The sequence below is a fragment of the Hyaloscypha bicolor genome (genome assembly GCF_002865645.1).
Source record: "Hyaloscypha bicolor E unplaced genomic scaffold K444scaffold_153, whole genome shotgun sequence".
NCBI lineage: Eukaryota > Fungi > Ascomycota > Leotiomycetes > Helotiales > Hyaloscyphaceae > Hyaloscypha > Hyaloscypha bicolor.
In genome coordinates, this window is record NW_020194655.1 from 294,569 (window position 1) to 308,602 (window position 14,034).

Consider the following 14,034-nt stretch of genomic DNA (forward strand, 5'->3'; position numbering starts at 1 on the left):
ACTGTATACGTTCCTCACCTCTTCTTCTTCGTCACTTCAACCAGAACGCCGTGAAATCTTCACCCTTCGCCGTTTCGAGATACTCTCCTTGCATAATCCCGTGAATATACGCCTCCCCAACAAAGCTCCCCGGAGTATCCGCCACATCAGGTTCAGGCTGCCGAAAAATATACGCCGCTGCCCCCGAGTACACGATGCAGGCCAAATCTCCTACCTTTGTTTTCTGCGGTGCCAGTCCAAAATATCCAGTCGTGGTGGTTATAAAGGTCCGCTTTGCGCACCGACTCACAACCGAATTACTGTAATCTTGGACTCTCTTGGCAGACTCTGGTTTCAGATTCGAAGCACCATCAGAAATCTTTTCTCGATCAACCCAAGTATCAAAGGCGGCTTTGACGTTGTCGCCGAGCTCTTCTCCATTGATTGTTCTGTTCGCAGCTACGGTTCTGGAGAATGCTTCTTCATAACCACCATTGGAGGCGGCATAAGCTTTTGATTTGGAGTTACGCACGTGCTCCATCCATCGCAAAGAGGCTTTCTTGGTTGCATCGAGTCGTTCAGCCCTGCGCAGTGCGCTCACCTCAAGGTCATCTCCAGTGTATACAGGCACTTCAGGTGTTTCCTCAGTCCCAACTCCATCAACAAAATCAACCGTGTCCACAACAAATCCATGCAGGAAAAGTATTTCCTTGTCTTTTGAAAACATGAACTCGGGCTTTTCTTCTCGATCTCGTCCAAAGAGCCATTTCTCGGTAGGCGGCCGAAAAAAGCTCTTCATTGGGTATGGTGAGAATCCGAACCCAATAAAGGATTGGAATAATGCTTTTGAGTTCCAATCAGGACACCACGATGGCAGCCCAAAAGAAGTATCTTTCTCAACCTGTCCTTGATGTAAATGCAACAACCCTCCCTCGAGAAAGCAAAGTCTCGTTGCTTCAAGTAAGACCATTCGGTCGGATTTGGCGGCCGGGTCATACTCGACAGTGATCTGATTCCGGGTCTCTTCTGCGATCAACCCCAAAAGCGCGTAAACTTTGTCCCTCAGGTGCAAACTTTGAAACAGGGCCACATCCATCAGCCACAACCCTAAATGTCCGCCAAGCCATCTTCTCCGATGATACTCAAACATAGATGTAAACGGACACTCTCTCCAAAGGCTGCGAAGCGGCCTGAATCGTTCCCTATCCGCATTTTCGGCATCCCAGTGAAGATTCCTGAAGACAACGAACCTTTCGAATTTGACCTCTTCGGCTCCACATTTCACTATTGCATTCGGCGAAAGCATCATCTCTTGAATTACCCACATTCTCTTCCACCAATCTCTCTTGAGCAGATGTCCGAGGCCCTCCAATGCCAGCGACGGGATCTCGGGGTCGTAGTCGTCGAAATAGGGTTTATCAACTATAGATAACAACTTCATGGCCTCGTCGCTGTGATTCTCCGCTTCACCCAACCATAAAAATGTCCATAAGTTCGCATGTAGATAGATGTCACCCATCATCTGCACTTGGTAACTCTTTTCTGTACTGTCTGTCTGATTGATGCAGATGGCATCAATCCAGATACTGGTGGCCTTCTTTTCTGCCCGAAGCCGGTTTAGGGCAATCTCTAAGCTAGCTGTGATGGTGGTGTCAACGCCGTTGATTCGAATTGGACGTCGATTGTGCCAGTCCCCCCAGACGTACGACAATGCCGTGTAATCAGTGTCCAAGTTGGCGACGTGAAGTTCTCCAGTCAGTAATGAACTTGGATCCATGTTGTCGTATACTGATAACAAACGGATTTGTTTCTTCGAAGCGTCAAGTGGAGGATGTGATCCATATATTTCTAGGGCTTCCTTCGCCAGACCTTCTTGGATTGCCTTCGTTAATTCGGCCTTTTGACCAGCCTGGTCCTTATGATAGTCAGACTGGCCAGTCATTTTGAAAGAAACAGATGTGAGTTCAAGGTAAATGTAGATCTCAGCCCTGCAAAAGTCTTGTATGCGGTGGGGTAATTTTGCTTTTTGAGCGCTATTGCCAAAACCCAACCACTAATGCTCCTCCACGCGCTATTCTGATTAGTGATCCTTCAGCTCCGCCTTGGCAGTGGCTGCTTCGTGACACCTTATATTTTTATCGTCTTTCATTACATTACAAAATAAGAAAAGCATCACGTACATGGAATATTGGTCTTATATTGTAATTTGTTTCTGACTCAGGAATAGTAGAATTATTAGACCTTTAGAAGAGCTAGGCTGAATCATGCGCCTCGCTTGTTTTCCGGGCTTCTGCTTTAATCCCTAGATTTCTGTGAGTAGATGGTCCCGAATTAGAGGCTTTGATATTAATCCGTTATTATTTTATTTTTAACTCAGTTCTTACGGGCCTTGATTTTCGAGGAGGCTCGCTTTTGGCGGTGGAGACTATAGTGCAGAATAACAAATCACATACAGCATATTGGAGCTTGTACCAGGCCAGGAGGTGGAAAATACATATTACCTTCAATAAATGCATTCAATGGTTCACTGCACTCATATTCCTAGGATATAGAGGATGCACTGCATATAACTCGTAGCCCCTATTTTCTACCTCGCTTACTTATCCCGTAACAAGTTGCCCCTTTTCACTTAGCGAAATTGACCAACCATCCCAAAACTTCAACTCCAGAGACGAATGAGACCTCCAAATTCACAAAAGGGAGGAATCGTTCTCCTTGAGCGATTGAAGAGAAAGAGAGTGGCCTTCTCAATGTACGGCATGTGACGGAAAGCCTTTTTAAAATAACCTGGGATACTTTGTGATTGCACAAGCGGCATGCTTGGCGTAGCTCTAAATCGGAATACAGTCATTAACAGGAATACGATTCAAGAGTAAGACCCATAGCCAGGGGCTGGGACAAATTTCTCGGCTCATTTTCTTTATTTGATCGGGGTGGCATTTGCCTGCGAGGTTGGCTATTTGAGAAAATAATGCTGATGGTTCCAACCCCGTCTCTCAGTATGTGAGCTTTTCAGTACTTTGGAATCCTAATATGAGACCTCGCAGTGTGGATCTCTATCCGCTAGCAGGATTTGCTCCGTCTTGGTATCTCTCTTTGCCTCTGTGACGCCAACTGAATTCATCTATTCCTTGGGAGCACATGGGTAATTTTTGTAGATTTTTGTATCTGATGATTGAGAGGTTACAGTGGTATGGCTTAGTAGATCAGCAGGATTTTAGGAACATTTGTTAGCATCACGGAAGAAGAATGCCACTCTTAATGAGAGGATGAGGTCACTGAAGTGAATCCGGAACTACATTTGTTCTGGTTTAGTCCCGAATTGCTTCCAATTCACGAATGTAAGATTATCACCGCAAAAAAAAAAAAAAAAAAAATTGCTGCACCTTAGCCCCTAATGCACCTAGCTCGCCCATCTCTTACTGCCCGAGTGAAGCATGCGCCTGGTTGCAATGCCCCTTTAATTAATTAGTACAACAATGACGAGCATTTTTCTTATAAAGGAAATTAATAGAGTTATAGTATAATATACTGATAGTAGCTCCTTATTCTCTGTTTAAAGAAATACATTGTTGCAGGCAATTTCTCTCAAATTATAATAAAAACTGCTACTACCCTGCTATTGAAAACGCTGCCGCTGGCAGCAGCGTTTTTTTTTTTTTTTGCCTTGTGAAAACCGAGATTTACTATTCGCGAGGTAAAATAAACACTGCTGCTCGCGGCAGCGTTTTTAAGGAGATTGCCCCTTGTTCAGAAAATTTGGGTAGTGGGGGAGGGCTAACTAATAAGGATCTTGTATACTTAATTAATTGCTTGCTAATTAATTGCCTATTAAGTAGTCTCCTTACTTCCTTTATTATTAATCTTTATATTGCCTTTCTAAAATATATCCTAGATGTGCTATTCCCCAATGGGCTATGCCAGTAAGGAATATATGGCTATTCCCAAATGGGTTATGCCAGTGGGGAATATAGCTATTCGCGTATGGGCTATGCCAGTGAGGAATATATGACTATTTGCGTGTGGCACATGCTGGTCACGTGCACCAGCAGAAAAAAACGCAGCGCCCCGCAGCGTTTATTTTCGGAATGAATGGCGTATGCCATTCGCAAATTAAGGTGCCAGCTAAGAATAGGGTAACTTCCTCGAAGATCATATGCCCATTCGTGAATAGGATAATTCGTTGTTGAACCAGAACACATCTGTCCAGCTATCATATCTGTGGTGAATAGTCTAATAAGCCGACTCCGCCTTCAAAGCTCACCTCCAAAACCACGAAACGAGTTTGGATGTTACACAGCTTTTTTAAGCCCCTCTGACCAAAGACGACCCAGCACTGACTCCATAAACCTCGCTTCATCATGCGTGGTGTTTCGCTTGGCGTCGCCTTCTGGCTCTTACTGATTAGTATGTATGCAATCACATCCTTAGACTATCATTTACCAAGTTTCCAGCCTCCGCATTACAGTTTTCGGGGTCCAATACCACAAACATCCTCGCTGTGCCTGAAGTTCCTGTGTCACGCCTTGCATTCAGTTGGAACAACCTCCAGTTCAGAATATGCCCCTTGGCGGCTCGATCGTTAACGGCTATCGGTCCACAGACGGGAACGGATTTCGCGATGGCCTGCGTAGGCAACTTATTGCTGATGACGCCCGAGTGAATATGATTGGCAGCAAGAAAACTGGAGCAATGATTGATAACGACGTAATTCTCTCACGGCAACAAATTATACAACGATGCTGACTTTCCATTCTAGAATGGAGGATGGCCAGGCTACGTTATTGCCCAGACGTTCCACACAACCGACTACTCCATCCCTTCTCAACCCAACGTCGTCCTACTACACGTCGGTTCGAATGACATGACAGTCGACGATGCTGCTGCTACTTCCACCGCCCATCTTCGATTAGCTACCATCATTGATAAGCTCTTTGATTCTATCTCAGGCGTAACGATAATTGCATCTACACTCCTGCCAAGAATCGACCCTACGATCAACGCGAGGACCCAGATTTATAACGGCAACATCCCCGGGGTTGTCCAACAACGCCAGCGTCAAGGAAAGAAGATACTCTATGTTGACTTCTCTTCATCTTGGTTCAGCACAGCCGATATCCATGCCGATGATGGGTAAGTCTTGCCAACGGTAGTACACCAGCAGTACCCCTTCACCAGTTAACAAGATTACAGACTCCATCCTACCGACGCAGAATATCTGAAGATGGCAACTGTTTGGAACGGTAAGTACCTGGCTTCCAGAGACACGTTCAAGTCTTGAAATAGGGCTAAATTACTTTAGAGGGCATACAACTTACTCATACACAAGGATGGCTAACACCGCCAAACGCAGTGCCTGGTCTCTCGGACACCGTGAACGATCCCTTGGACCTAATAATACAACGCGTTGTAACACTGTTGGGTATTTCAATGGTCAAATAGGCTACTCTCGGATGCGGCGATTAGGTGGGCCTCGCCGGCATCTTCTTCCAACTTTTTTGCTTGAAGCGCAGATGAGGCTTGGGTGAAGTTTGGTTCAGACGGTGTGTTCGACGACTTGAGTTATCCTTGCATCTCTCGAGTGGTTCGTGGGCATCCTGGTTTCTACGTGCGATCCTTTGCTCTCTAAATTGCTTGGCATGCCCATATAGATAGCCGAGATCTTGCTTTATTTATTCTTTTCGTTGCTTTGGTGGGGGAACGATGTTTTAAAATATTTTTTTATGGAGCAAGACATCTAGTTCGAGTCTCCATAAAAAATTTCAAAGTCTTGCCGGGTGATGTGGTGAACTTCCTGGCTGTCGCTGCCTCCCAAATTCTGACCGGAAAACTTCAAATAGTAAGTAAGCCTTTCACTGATCTTTTAAAATTTTCAACCTCATTTCAACAGTGTCTCTCTTATCTTCTAATCACACTTATCCCAAAAAAATATAAAAATAAAATAAAATAAATGAGTGGTTCAAACCTTTCAAGTGTTGAGGGTGGGTTTTGGAAATAGCCAAAACTTTCTAGCACAGTTTCATGGGATAGTGGACGACGCTGACAACCTTTGCGGCTCCGATGGCATTCTAAAAAGCAGCTCTGACTGTGGTGATATATTATAGTCCAAATACATACGAATGGATTCAGTTGGCCCATTCCACACCTTTCAGCAGCCTTGTGAGCCAGGGCCACCACGTGATCTGCTTTCCTGCGACAAAAGGGGGTCAGTCCCTGCTTCGAACCGCCTCCTTCAATCTCAAGGACGATGAATAGCATTCCTCATAAGTGTGTTAATAGTAACAGACGGGCAGAATTGAGGAATGTATGGTTAATAGACGATTTGATTCACATCATCAGAATCCATGCGCCAAAAAAAAATTTATTGCCAAGCCCAACACCACCGATGCTACGACCACGCTCACCAAAAATTAACACATATTAATACAAACTCCATCGAACCATCGCCTCGCCACCCTACCACTCATTATTCCTATCATAGTCGACAGTCAAGAAAAAAAGAAAAAAAGAAAAAAAGAAAAAAAGAAAAAAAGAAAAACAAGAAACCCTCGCACAAGTACAACGCACTGATACAGATACATCTCAAACCTGAATGAAAGTAGAATGAAACTCATTAGTCATGGCCAACCAACCCAGCCTGAGGCGCATTATCAGGATTCAAGTTGGTACCCGCGAACCCAAGCTGCGTGTTCCAATCATCAGCAGTTTGAGCGACCTTGCCACCGAGCGCCGCTAGAGTAGTAGTGCAAGTAGTAAAGCAATTACTCAAATGATTACTTTTTACGTACTGCTGGAGGCTGTCGAAGAGCTTCTTACAGAAGTCTGTAGCGATTTGAACCTGAGTGATTCTTGATGCAGGGACATAGCCAGGTCCGGTATTGTTTGCCTTCACAAATGTCACATTTGAGGGTGTTTTGACCAACCAGCCAGCAGGGGCGATGTGTCCATCCAGAAAGGAATTCTATCACGACCAAGATATGTTGATTGGCTCATAGAAGTTGTTGACTTGGGCTCGAAGGCGCACTGGTCAAATACCATCTTCGGCCGTGAAATTGGAGAAGCCATTGGCGACCAAGACTTAAGCGACAGAGAGACCGACTGTGTTCAATGGGGCGGTCTTTGAGGAAGCGGAGAGGGCATTGGCAATGTCTGAGCCGAGGACTCCCGGATCAATTGGAGGGGTGATACCGCGAAGAGCCTCAGAGGTTGGGAGGGTTGGATCGCTGCAGATGGATGGGATATCGATATTGAAGCTGTTGAAGTTCTGCTCTGCGGCCTCTAGCGCGCCGTCGCCAAATTCAGAAAGAATCAAGTCGGCTTGTGTGAGCTTGTAGAGTGTCAGCTTTGTTGATTCCTCCGGGAGAGTGATGGCTTACCTTGGCGCATGGATTGGCGGCACCGAGAAGTATTGAAATGGGCTGGCCAGTGAGGGTTTGCTCTTGACCGGAGGAACCACCTGGATCAGAGGAGATAGCTGAGATGGGAATTTGTTCTTGGCCAAAGCTCTATTCGTTAGTCACGGCTATCGACGACATGACAGTACACTTACCGAGCTTCAGCGATAGCCACCAGGACAGAGAGAAGAACGGTTCGGGTATACATGATAAGGACCGATGTTCGAAAATGTGAAGCAACTAGAAGGGATATTGAAAGTGAAAGTTGGCAAAATGTTGGGCCGGCCTGAAGGGTTTGAATGTCTTTAAGGAATGTAAAGAATGTATAGTTCACAGAACTAAAAGTGAATGTATTTTGGGGAGAGCGAGGAAGTCGTACGGCGATGAGAACAAGATGTGCGGGAGGAACGACCCAAAGTTATATACAACTCTATCAAGTGCTCATGCCTTTCATCTTGGCAGCTGTCACAGCATAGAGTTGCACTCCTGCGAATCCTGCCGCCTGGTTAATACAGATCAGACCAACCAACCGTGTGTTGGTATGAAAACTTTCTGCACCGCTATGAAGGGTTCATTAATAGCAATGGCATGACATGCAACCTGCAAAGTGCCTGGTGCAGTGGCCAAGCTTTTGGGGCGGAGAAGATTAGGCGTATCGTCCCGTGGAATAGGGCGAATTTGATCAAACTCCAACGATTTGCAGGGGGTTTCGGGTGATTCCTCGAGAACCATAACGCGGAGGATGGCCGGATTGGAGCAAAGGGCATCAGACTAGACGCAGATTAGATATCGGACGACAGCGGAGTATCATCTTAGAAACCGGCAACGATTGATGTGGGATTGAACCTTGCTGCGAAATGAGAATGGATTCGCCAATTCCGCGCAGGACGTCTGAGATCGAATGAACGCCCGACGACTTGGGAAGAATGAAAATGAAGTTTTGGTTGGGCGAAACATAAGAACAAACCTCGAATGGTTGCGCCTCGCTTGCTCGGGAGTTTTTGCGGCTCAGAGGTCATGCACCGCCAACCGAGGGGTCCAGATGACTTCCAGATGCGGCGGGTTTGACTTTTGATAAAGATCGCCTCTTAAGAGAAACAACGCGGCCGCTGTCTGTAGCTCGATCGATGTTCCAATGTACCTTCGAAAGTCAACTCTGGATTGCATCTGTGTCCCATTTCGGGTGTCCCTCTTCCTCCCGAATTGCCAATCAAATCATCTTGTCGGCTGCACTTGACAGAATCGACGCCTTTGTTTCAGAAGCGCTCTCCTCATTTTGTTCGGTTCCCGTCCACAATCGTGCCAAGTTCCTCGATTATGGTCCTCGAATGGGTGTTGTTTCGGTGACAAGTTCGGTGCCGTTACGCATGATCTCACAGATTACCTGGCTTGTTGGCAGTTGGTATGAACCATATCGTTGCAAAACTATTGAGCACGTTCGAATCGCTCGTTGAGGTCCTTTGGGGTCAGTCCTAATTTTACTTTAATGAGTGGGCCGTATCATCCGACCGTGATATGGTGTTTTGTTCGGGACCAGGCCAGGACGATCACGGCATGAAAAAATGGGCTGGAATTTGTGATAGACTGTCATCCGTCCTTGAGATATCTGCGCATCTTGGATCAGTCAACTTGGAAGTGTCGGTCAGGTTGTCAGAAACAGGTGTAGACTAAGTCTACTAGTACTACGCAAGTAAGTAAAGAGCGGGTGCATCGGGAGTTCCCAATTAGGGTTGCCAAACGATCGCACAATTTGGGCTGTCATAAAGTAAAAACAGTTATTGTGTCTCATTGACACCATTAACACCAGACACCAGAATCGTACGATTTCACTGCTGCTTCATGTTACGTCTGGTCAAAGCTTCAAACTTGTCGGTTCCGAATGACCGTTCAGGCATCGTATGTGCCCTTGTAGAGTCCCCAATGATCTTTGCTTCCAGAAGGACGAGGTAGAGGCCAGATGTTCCCAGGTTAGCGAGTTAGTCACCAAACCAAGCTCTATGTCCCCTGATTTTTGAAACTGCAACTGGTCGTGATGTGAGGACTTAGAATGGCGAGAAGCTTGGTGGTGGGTGGAAGACGGATGTCTAGCCTTCCGAGTCCAAGAATCTGCGGGACTGCGCTTTGAGACTCCATGGCCAAGGCTGTCATGAAGTAAGTTTTATTTGGACTATAGTCCAACAAATTGGAGCTTAAAAGGTTCTGTGAATCGGAACTTAAAAAAGGGAAATATCTGGCCACTGCATAGAGGTTTTATGTAAGATGACGACGCAAGGCGAACGTGAAGGATGAATGAAACGCATTGATAAGGCCGCAGGAACATATTCATACACGATACATCGCCCTAAACCACTACAGAAGATTGCAGACCAAAAAAAGGAGGCTGGTAACAGTGTCGACGAGATAGCTGGCAAAAATGTCAATCGTGATCGGCTGCACTTGCGCCAAAAAGCATCAGGTCTCGTGATCGGAACGAATCCAATTCTCGTGGACATGACGTGCTCAATCACGATCTGTTTCCCTCGCATTAGCCAGGGTGGATAGCAAGACGTATCCAAGAAGGAACAACTCCAGATGCTGGCTAAAAGGACCACACGTGCAAAACATCCCAACGAGGATGCTAAGCAGATGATGAGATCGAGAATGGGAAGTCCCTTCATCGGGCAACCATCGCAGGAGCAGGACATTAATATGGTAAGAGAACAAAATGCCATTTCCATAATTGCGCAGAATGATGGCGAAGATGTGAGCAACTCGCTGCCTCTGATGCTGGGACCTCTGGAGCAAAACAGAGAGCAGTTGATCTCCGAGCATATGCAGGCGTGCTTGGTCTCGGGTGCCCTCCCCATTTCTCACTTGGAAATCAGATTAAGGATCCGAGTCTGTACCGCATAATGGAGGCTGATTGGCAGGTTGTTTCTGTTTCGATGTTAGGAAGGTTGTGTTGATAATGAAGACGACTGGTGGCGAGAAGGCTGAGGGATGACAGAAAGTGGCGCCTGCCGCGATTTCTACGCGACTTCCAAAATAATTCCTCGACAACAGACCTCCCCAAACACATCACCATCGCCAACTCTTCCATTGTCCCATTCAACTTGCCATTACACATGAGGCGATGGAAATGATCGCCCCAAGGCGGCATACACTCCGGTAGCCTTAAGCTTTGGATTCATTCTCGATGTCAGCCTCATCCTCCGCAGCCTCGAGCCTGCTCTCGAGACCCAGGGCAGCAGTCCTCATCCTCGCAACGGTCGCCGCTGCATGTGCTGGCTATTACTTCTTCGAAGTAGACTATGGCGATGCCGACGATGCCGAAGTTCAACAAGGCGCCGGCCTTCATCGAAGCAATGCCGTCTACCGCCGCCGAAGACGGAACACGGGCGCGAACCCAGACGACGGCTCCTCGTCTACATTCGTAGACGACCAAGTTGAGAACGATGGAGAAGGACATATCGTTGCAAGGACACTGACGGATGGGGAGACGGTGGTGGATGACCAGGGATTTCAGGAGGAATACGGATGGGGGAACCTCCCGCAGTCATACCAGCGCAATGGCCAAAATGTCGTCCAGCTACTATTTCGAGTCTCGGAAGATGCTACGAGACGGAATGCATATGTTCATAGGGGATGTGCGTGCAATAGCTGTGGAGTGGTTCCCATCAGGGGCGTGAGATATCGATGTGCGAACTGCGCAGACTACGACCTGTGTGAAACCTGCGAATCACAAGGTCTACATATTAAGACACATATCTTTTACAAGATCAAAGTACCAGCGCCGTCGTTTAGACCAAGACATATCCAGCCCGTGTGGTATTCGGGGGATCCGGATAACGTGGTGAGGGTTCTGCCCAAGGAAATTACCACAAAGCTCTCACGAGAGACTGGATTCGAGAGGCCGGAGCTGGACGCATATTGGGAGCAATGGACGTTTATGGCGAATACAGATTGGAGAGATGACCCGGATGATATCAATTTGGCGATGGACCGGAAGACGTTCGAGCGTTGTTTGGTCCCGTCAGGAGGATACAGACACGCGGCTCCCAGCCTGATATTCGACAGAATGTTTGCATTCTACGATACGAACAAGGACGATCTCATTGGCTTCCCAGAATTCCTCCATGCAATCGCGTATCGAAAGAAGAAAGACAAATGGAACAGAATATTCGAGGGGTATGATATTGATGGGGATGGCTACGTTGACAGGAAAGATTTCCTCCGGATGTTCCGCTCCTACTATGTTCTCTATCGACAGATGCATAGAGACATGTTGGAAGGAATAGAAGAGCAGCAGATGAGCAGTACGGATGTGCACAAACTCGTCAACAGCCGGCAGCCTCTCAGTAGTGCCTTTGGACAGGACGGAAGATATCCCGGTGCACCAGAACATCGCATTCGAGAAGGGAAACTTGCTGCAGCCAATGGCGAAGTGGAAATCGTTGATGGAAAAGGAGTAATGAATGAAAGTAGTAATGATACAGGAAATCGGGAAGATGTTTTCAGGAGAGACGCTCCTCGGATGAGTAGGAGCCATTGGGACAGAGATAGGCATCGGAATAGCACCGGTTATTGGGACGCGATGCTAAACCCTCCGGAGACTGTGGAGCAGATGCCAGAGGTTCTCAGGAATCTTCAGAGGGTCAGAAGTATCGTTTCTGACCGGTTACCGAATGATCGCCGTGACTCAAATGCCCATCCAGCGCTCAGGGCCGCACGGAATATGGACGATAGTGACGAAACATCTAGCGAGGAATCTGATGGAGAATCTCAATCAGGGCCAGAATCTGATCATACTTGGCCCCCAAACTTTGTCACAATCAGAGATGAAGATGCTGAAGCAATCGAGGGCCCTGGCGCTCGCGTGGAAGATGTCAGAAAATCGAATCGGCGAGCGGTAACCTCTGTTGCTGTTTACAGAGAACGTGCACAACGAGAAGTCTATGATCGATGGCAAAGACGACATTTTTACACGGATGAAGAAGATGGTGCAGTACCTCCGGCTGACTGGAAAGAAGACGATGATATTTTAGCCCATACTGGTATTGCTGGTGAAAGCTCAAAGTCATCGCGACCGACTATTCATTCAAGGTCGTCATCAAAAGTTCGATTCGCAGAGGATATGGACGATTTCGATACTCGGTCAAATCCTTCCACTTCTTCGAGAAGCGTTCCTGAGCGATGGGGCGGCATGGAAATCCCAGATGCTGAGAAAGATGCTGGAAAGGAGATCCTGTACCAAGTTACGCAACAAGCTTTCAACGAGCTGCTAGATCTTCTTTTCCAGGAGAAGGAAGATCTAGCTGTGGAAGCAGCGGCACTCAAGACGGATCGTGAAAAGTATAAACATTTACTCGCAGAGCCTGCTTTCGTGCAATGGGCATTGAAAAAGCAACTTGAAGAGACGAAGACGACAGAAACGGTCTCTCCTCCTGCAGATGCTTTCACTACGCCTGTATGGACCAGTTTTCCCGAAGTAGAAGTTGAGCAAGTTCGAGAACGGCCGTTAGAGGAGCTCCTCGCTGCTTCAGGATACGAGGTTGCCACTGATGCAAATATTTCCGAGCTCGAGGCTGCACCAAGATCACCCCGGCATGCACGAGAAGAACCTCGAGTTCCCATCAGCGAGGGATCTGGAAGTCAGGAAGTCCCCGGATCTGCACCTCATGTCCAATCCCCAACATCACCGGCCGAAGCGCTCTCTATCATCGCTCCTTACGACGACGATCGCGATCCAACATCCCCACAATCTACTCCTCCCCAGGCTACACCCCCAACCTCAAGTCCGGACTCACCAACCCCTTCCTGCCGCGACCCGACACTCCCTCAATTCCGCCCAAACTCTGCCCCCGAATCACTCGAGTGGATTCGACCCGTTGGATTCCTGCCCCTCACCCGCGAGGAACGAGAAGCTCGGAACCTCACCTTCTCCGACCCTGAGCCTTCGGAGCGCGGCTCACCTCCATCTTCACCTACAACTGCGCCTAAACTGACGCCTACACTGACGGCAAGAATGCACGCAGGAGGCCTGCAAGAGGATAAGCCACCAACTCAAGAGAAGTTGTATAGGCTTTGGGAGTTGGAGGTTGCTTCGAAGCAGGCGGAGGCAATGGGCGGCTGGGGAAGACTGGATCTCAAGGAGTTTGAGAAGAAGGTTAAGCAGCTAGTCAGTGAGGGGAAGGGAAACCAGATGGATTATTTGGGGAGCTGGATTGAGTTCTGTATTCCGTAAAGGGGGGTAACATAGCATAGCGGGAATTGCATTAATGAGAATGATTGTACATTTAGACTTGATCGTTCTCTGGATTCGTTTGAGGAAGGATCTGCACGACCCGCGGACTAAGAAGGGGACGGGCTACAAGTGTGGGCCCCACTCCCGAAGTTGAAAGATGCGAGTTGCAATCTGGTTCTGAATTGCTTCGATTCTGAGTCACCAACTCTAATTCTTCCTCTCTGTCATATTTCCCTCCTTGCATCATCATATTTGTGATGTTGAATATGGCAATTTTTGAAGATGCCTATAATTCGGCCTCTCGACTCTACAGCAAAGTCCCAGATTTTCAGGCGTAGTTCTGTTGGAAGGTCTGAAAACGTAGTAAGTTTCGTTAACTGAGAGCTGGAGCTGTTCGGGTAGAGCTGTGGCGCTGTGTCGAGGTCATCGTTGGAGCGG

General features: G+C 47.5%; 4 protein-coding genes across 4 annotated transcripts; 2 read left to right on the forward strand and 2 right to left on the reverse strand.

Annotated features, from left to right (window-relative positions):
- Positions 1-1,282: 1,282 nt before the first annotated feature.
- K444DRAFT_541541 (HET-domain-containing protein) lies at positions 1,283-1,921 on the reverse strand (the record flags this gene model as incomplete). The annotated part of the gene is made up of 1 exon (XM_024875802.1): positions 1,283-1,921. A coding segment is annotated over one exon (639 nt), but the record flags the coding sequence as incomplete, so codon positions are not given.
- Positions 1,922-4,437: 2,516 nt separating this feature from the next.
- On the forward strand, positions 4,438-5,702 carry K444DRAFT_702374 (carbohydrate esterase family 3 protein). The gene is made up of 4 exons (XM_024888051.1): positions 4,438-4,686; positions 4,739-5,112; positions 5,173-5,222; positions 5,282-5,702. Exons 1-4 carry the CDS (start codon positions 4,540-4,542, stop codon positions 5,419-5,421), a joined length of 711 nt encoding a protein of 236 aa, XP_024730307.1. The 5' UTR covers positions 4,438-4,539; the 3' UTR covers positions 5,422-5,702.
- An 895-nt stretch (positions 5,703-6,597) lies between these two features.
- On the reverse strand, positions 6,598-7,643 carry K444DRAFT_571698 (uncharacterized protein). Its single transcript, XM_024877324.1, has 3 exons — positions 7,529-7,643; positions 7,356-7,482; positions 6,598-7,306 (listed from the first exon to the last, which is right to left on the reverse strand). The coding sequence occupies exons 1-3, from the start codon at positions 7,579-7,581 to the stop codon at positions 7,058-7,060; spliced, it is 429 nt and encodes a 142-aa protein (XP_024730308.1). The 5' UTR covers positions 7,582-7,643; the 3' UTR covers positions 6,598-7,057.
- Positions 7,644-9,944: 2,301 nt separating this feature from the next.
- K444DRAFT_646778 (uncharacterized protein) lies at positions 9,945-13,596 on the forward strand (the record flags this gene model as incomplete). Its single annotated transcript, XM_024885244.1, has 2 exons — positions 9,945-10,206; positions 10,556-13,596. The coding sequence occupies 2 exons, from the start codon at positions 9,945-9,947 to the stop codon at positions 13,594-13,596; spliced, it is 3,303 nt and encodes a 1,100-aa protein (XP_024730309.1).
- Between the last annotated feature and the right edge of the window lie 438 nt (positions 13,597-14,034).

Bases quoted from the DNA above. Each gene is read 5' to 3' on its own strand.
- K444DRAFT_702374 (XM_024888051.1), top strand. From the start codon at position 4,540: ATGCCCCTTGGCGGCTCGATCGTTAACGGCTATCGGTCCACAGACGGG. The intron at 4,687-4,738 runs GTAATTCTCTCA...TTTCCATTCTAG, and splicing joins GAGCAATGATTGATAACGAC to AATGGAGGATGGCCAGGCTA. The intron at 5,113-5,172 runs GTAAGTCTTGCC...ACAAGATTACAG, and splicing joins GATATCCATGCCGATGATGG to ACTCCATCCTACCGACGCAG.
- K444DRAFT_571698 (XM_024877324.1), bottom strand. From the start codon at position 7,581: ATGTATACCCGAACCGTTCTTCTCTCTGTCCTGGTGGCTATCGCTGAA. The intron at 7,483-7,528 runs GTAAGTGTACTG...TAACGAATAGAG, and splicing joins GTGGCTATCGCTGAAGCTCG to CTTTGGCCAAGAACAAATTC. The intron at 7,307-7,355 runs GTAAGCCATCAC...ACACTCTACAAG, and splicing joins CCGCCAATCCATGCGCCAAG to CTCACACAAGCCGACTTGAT.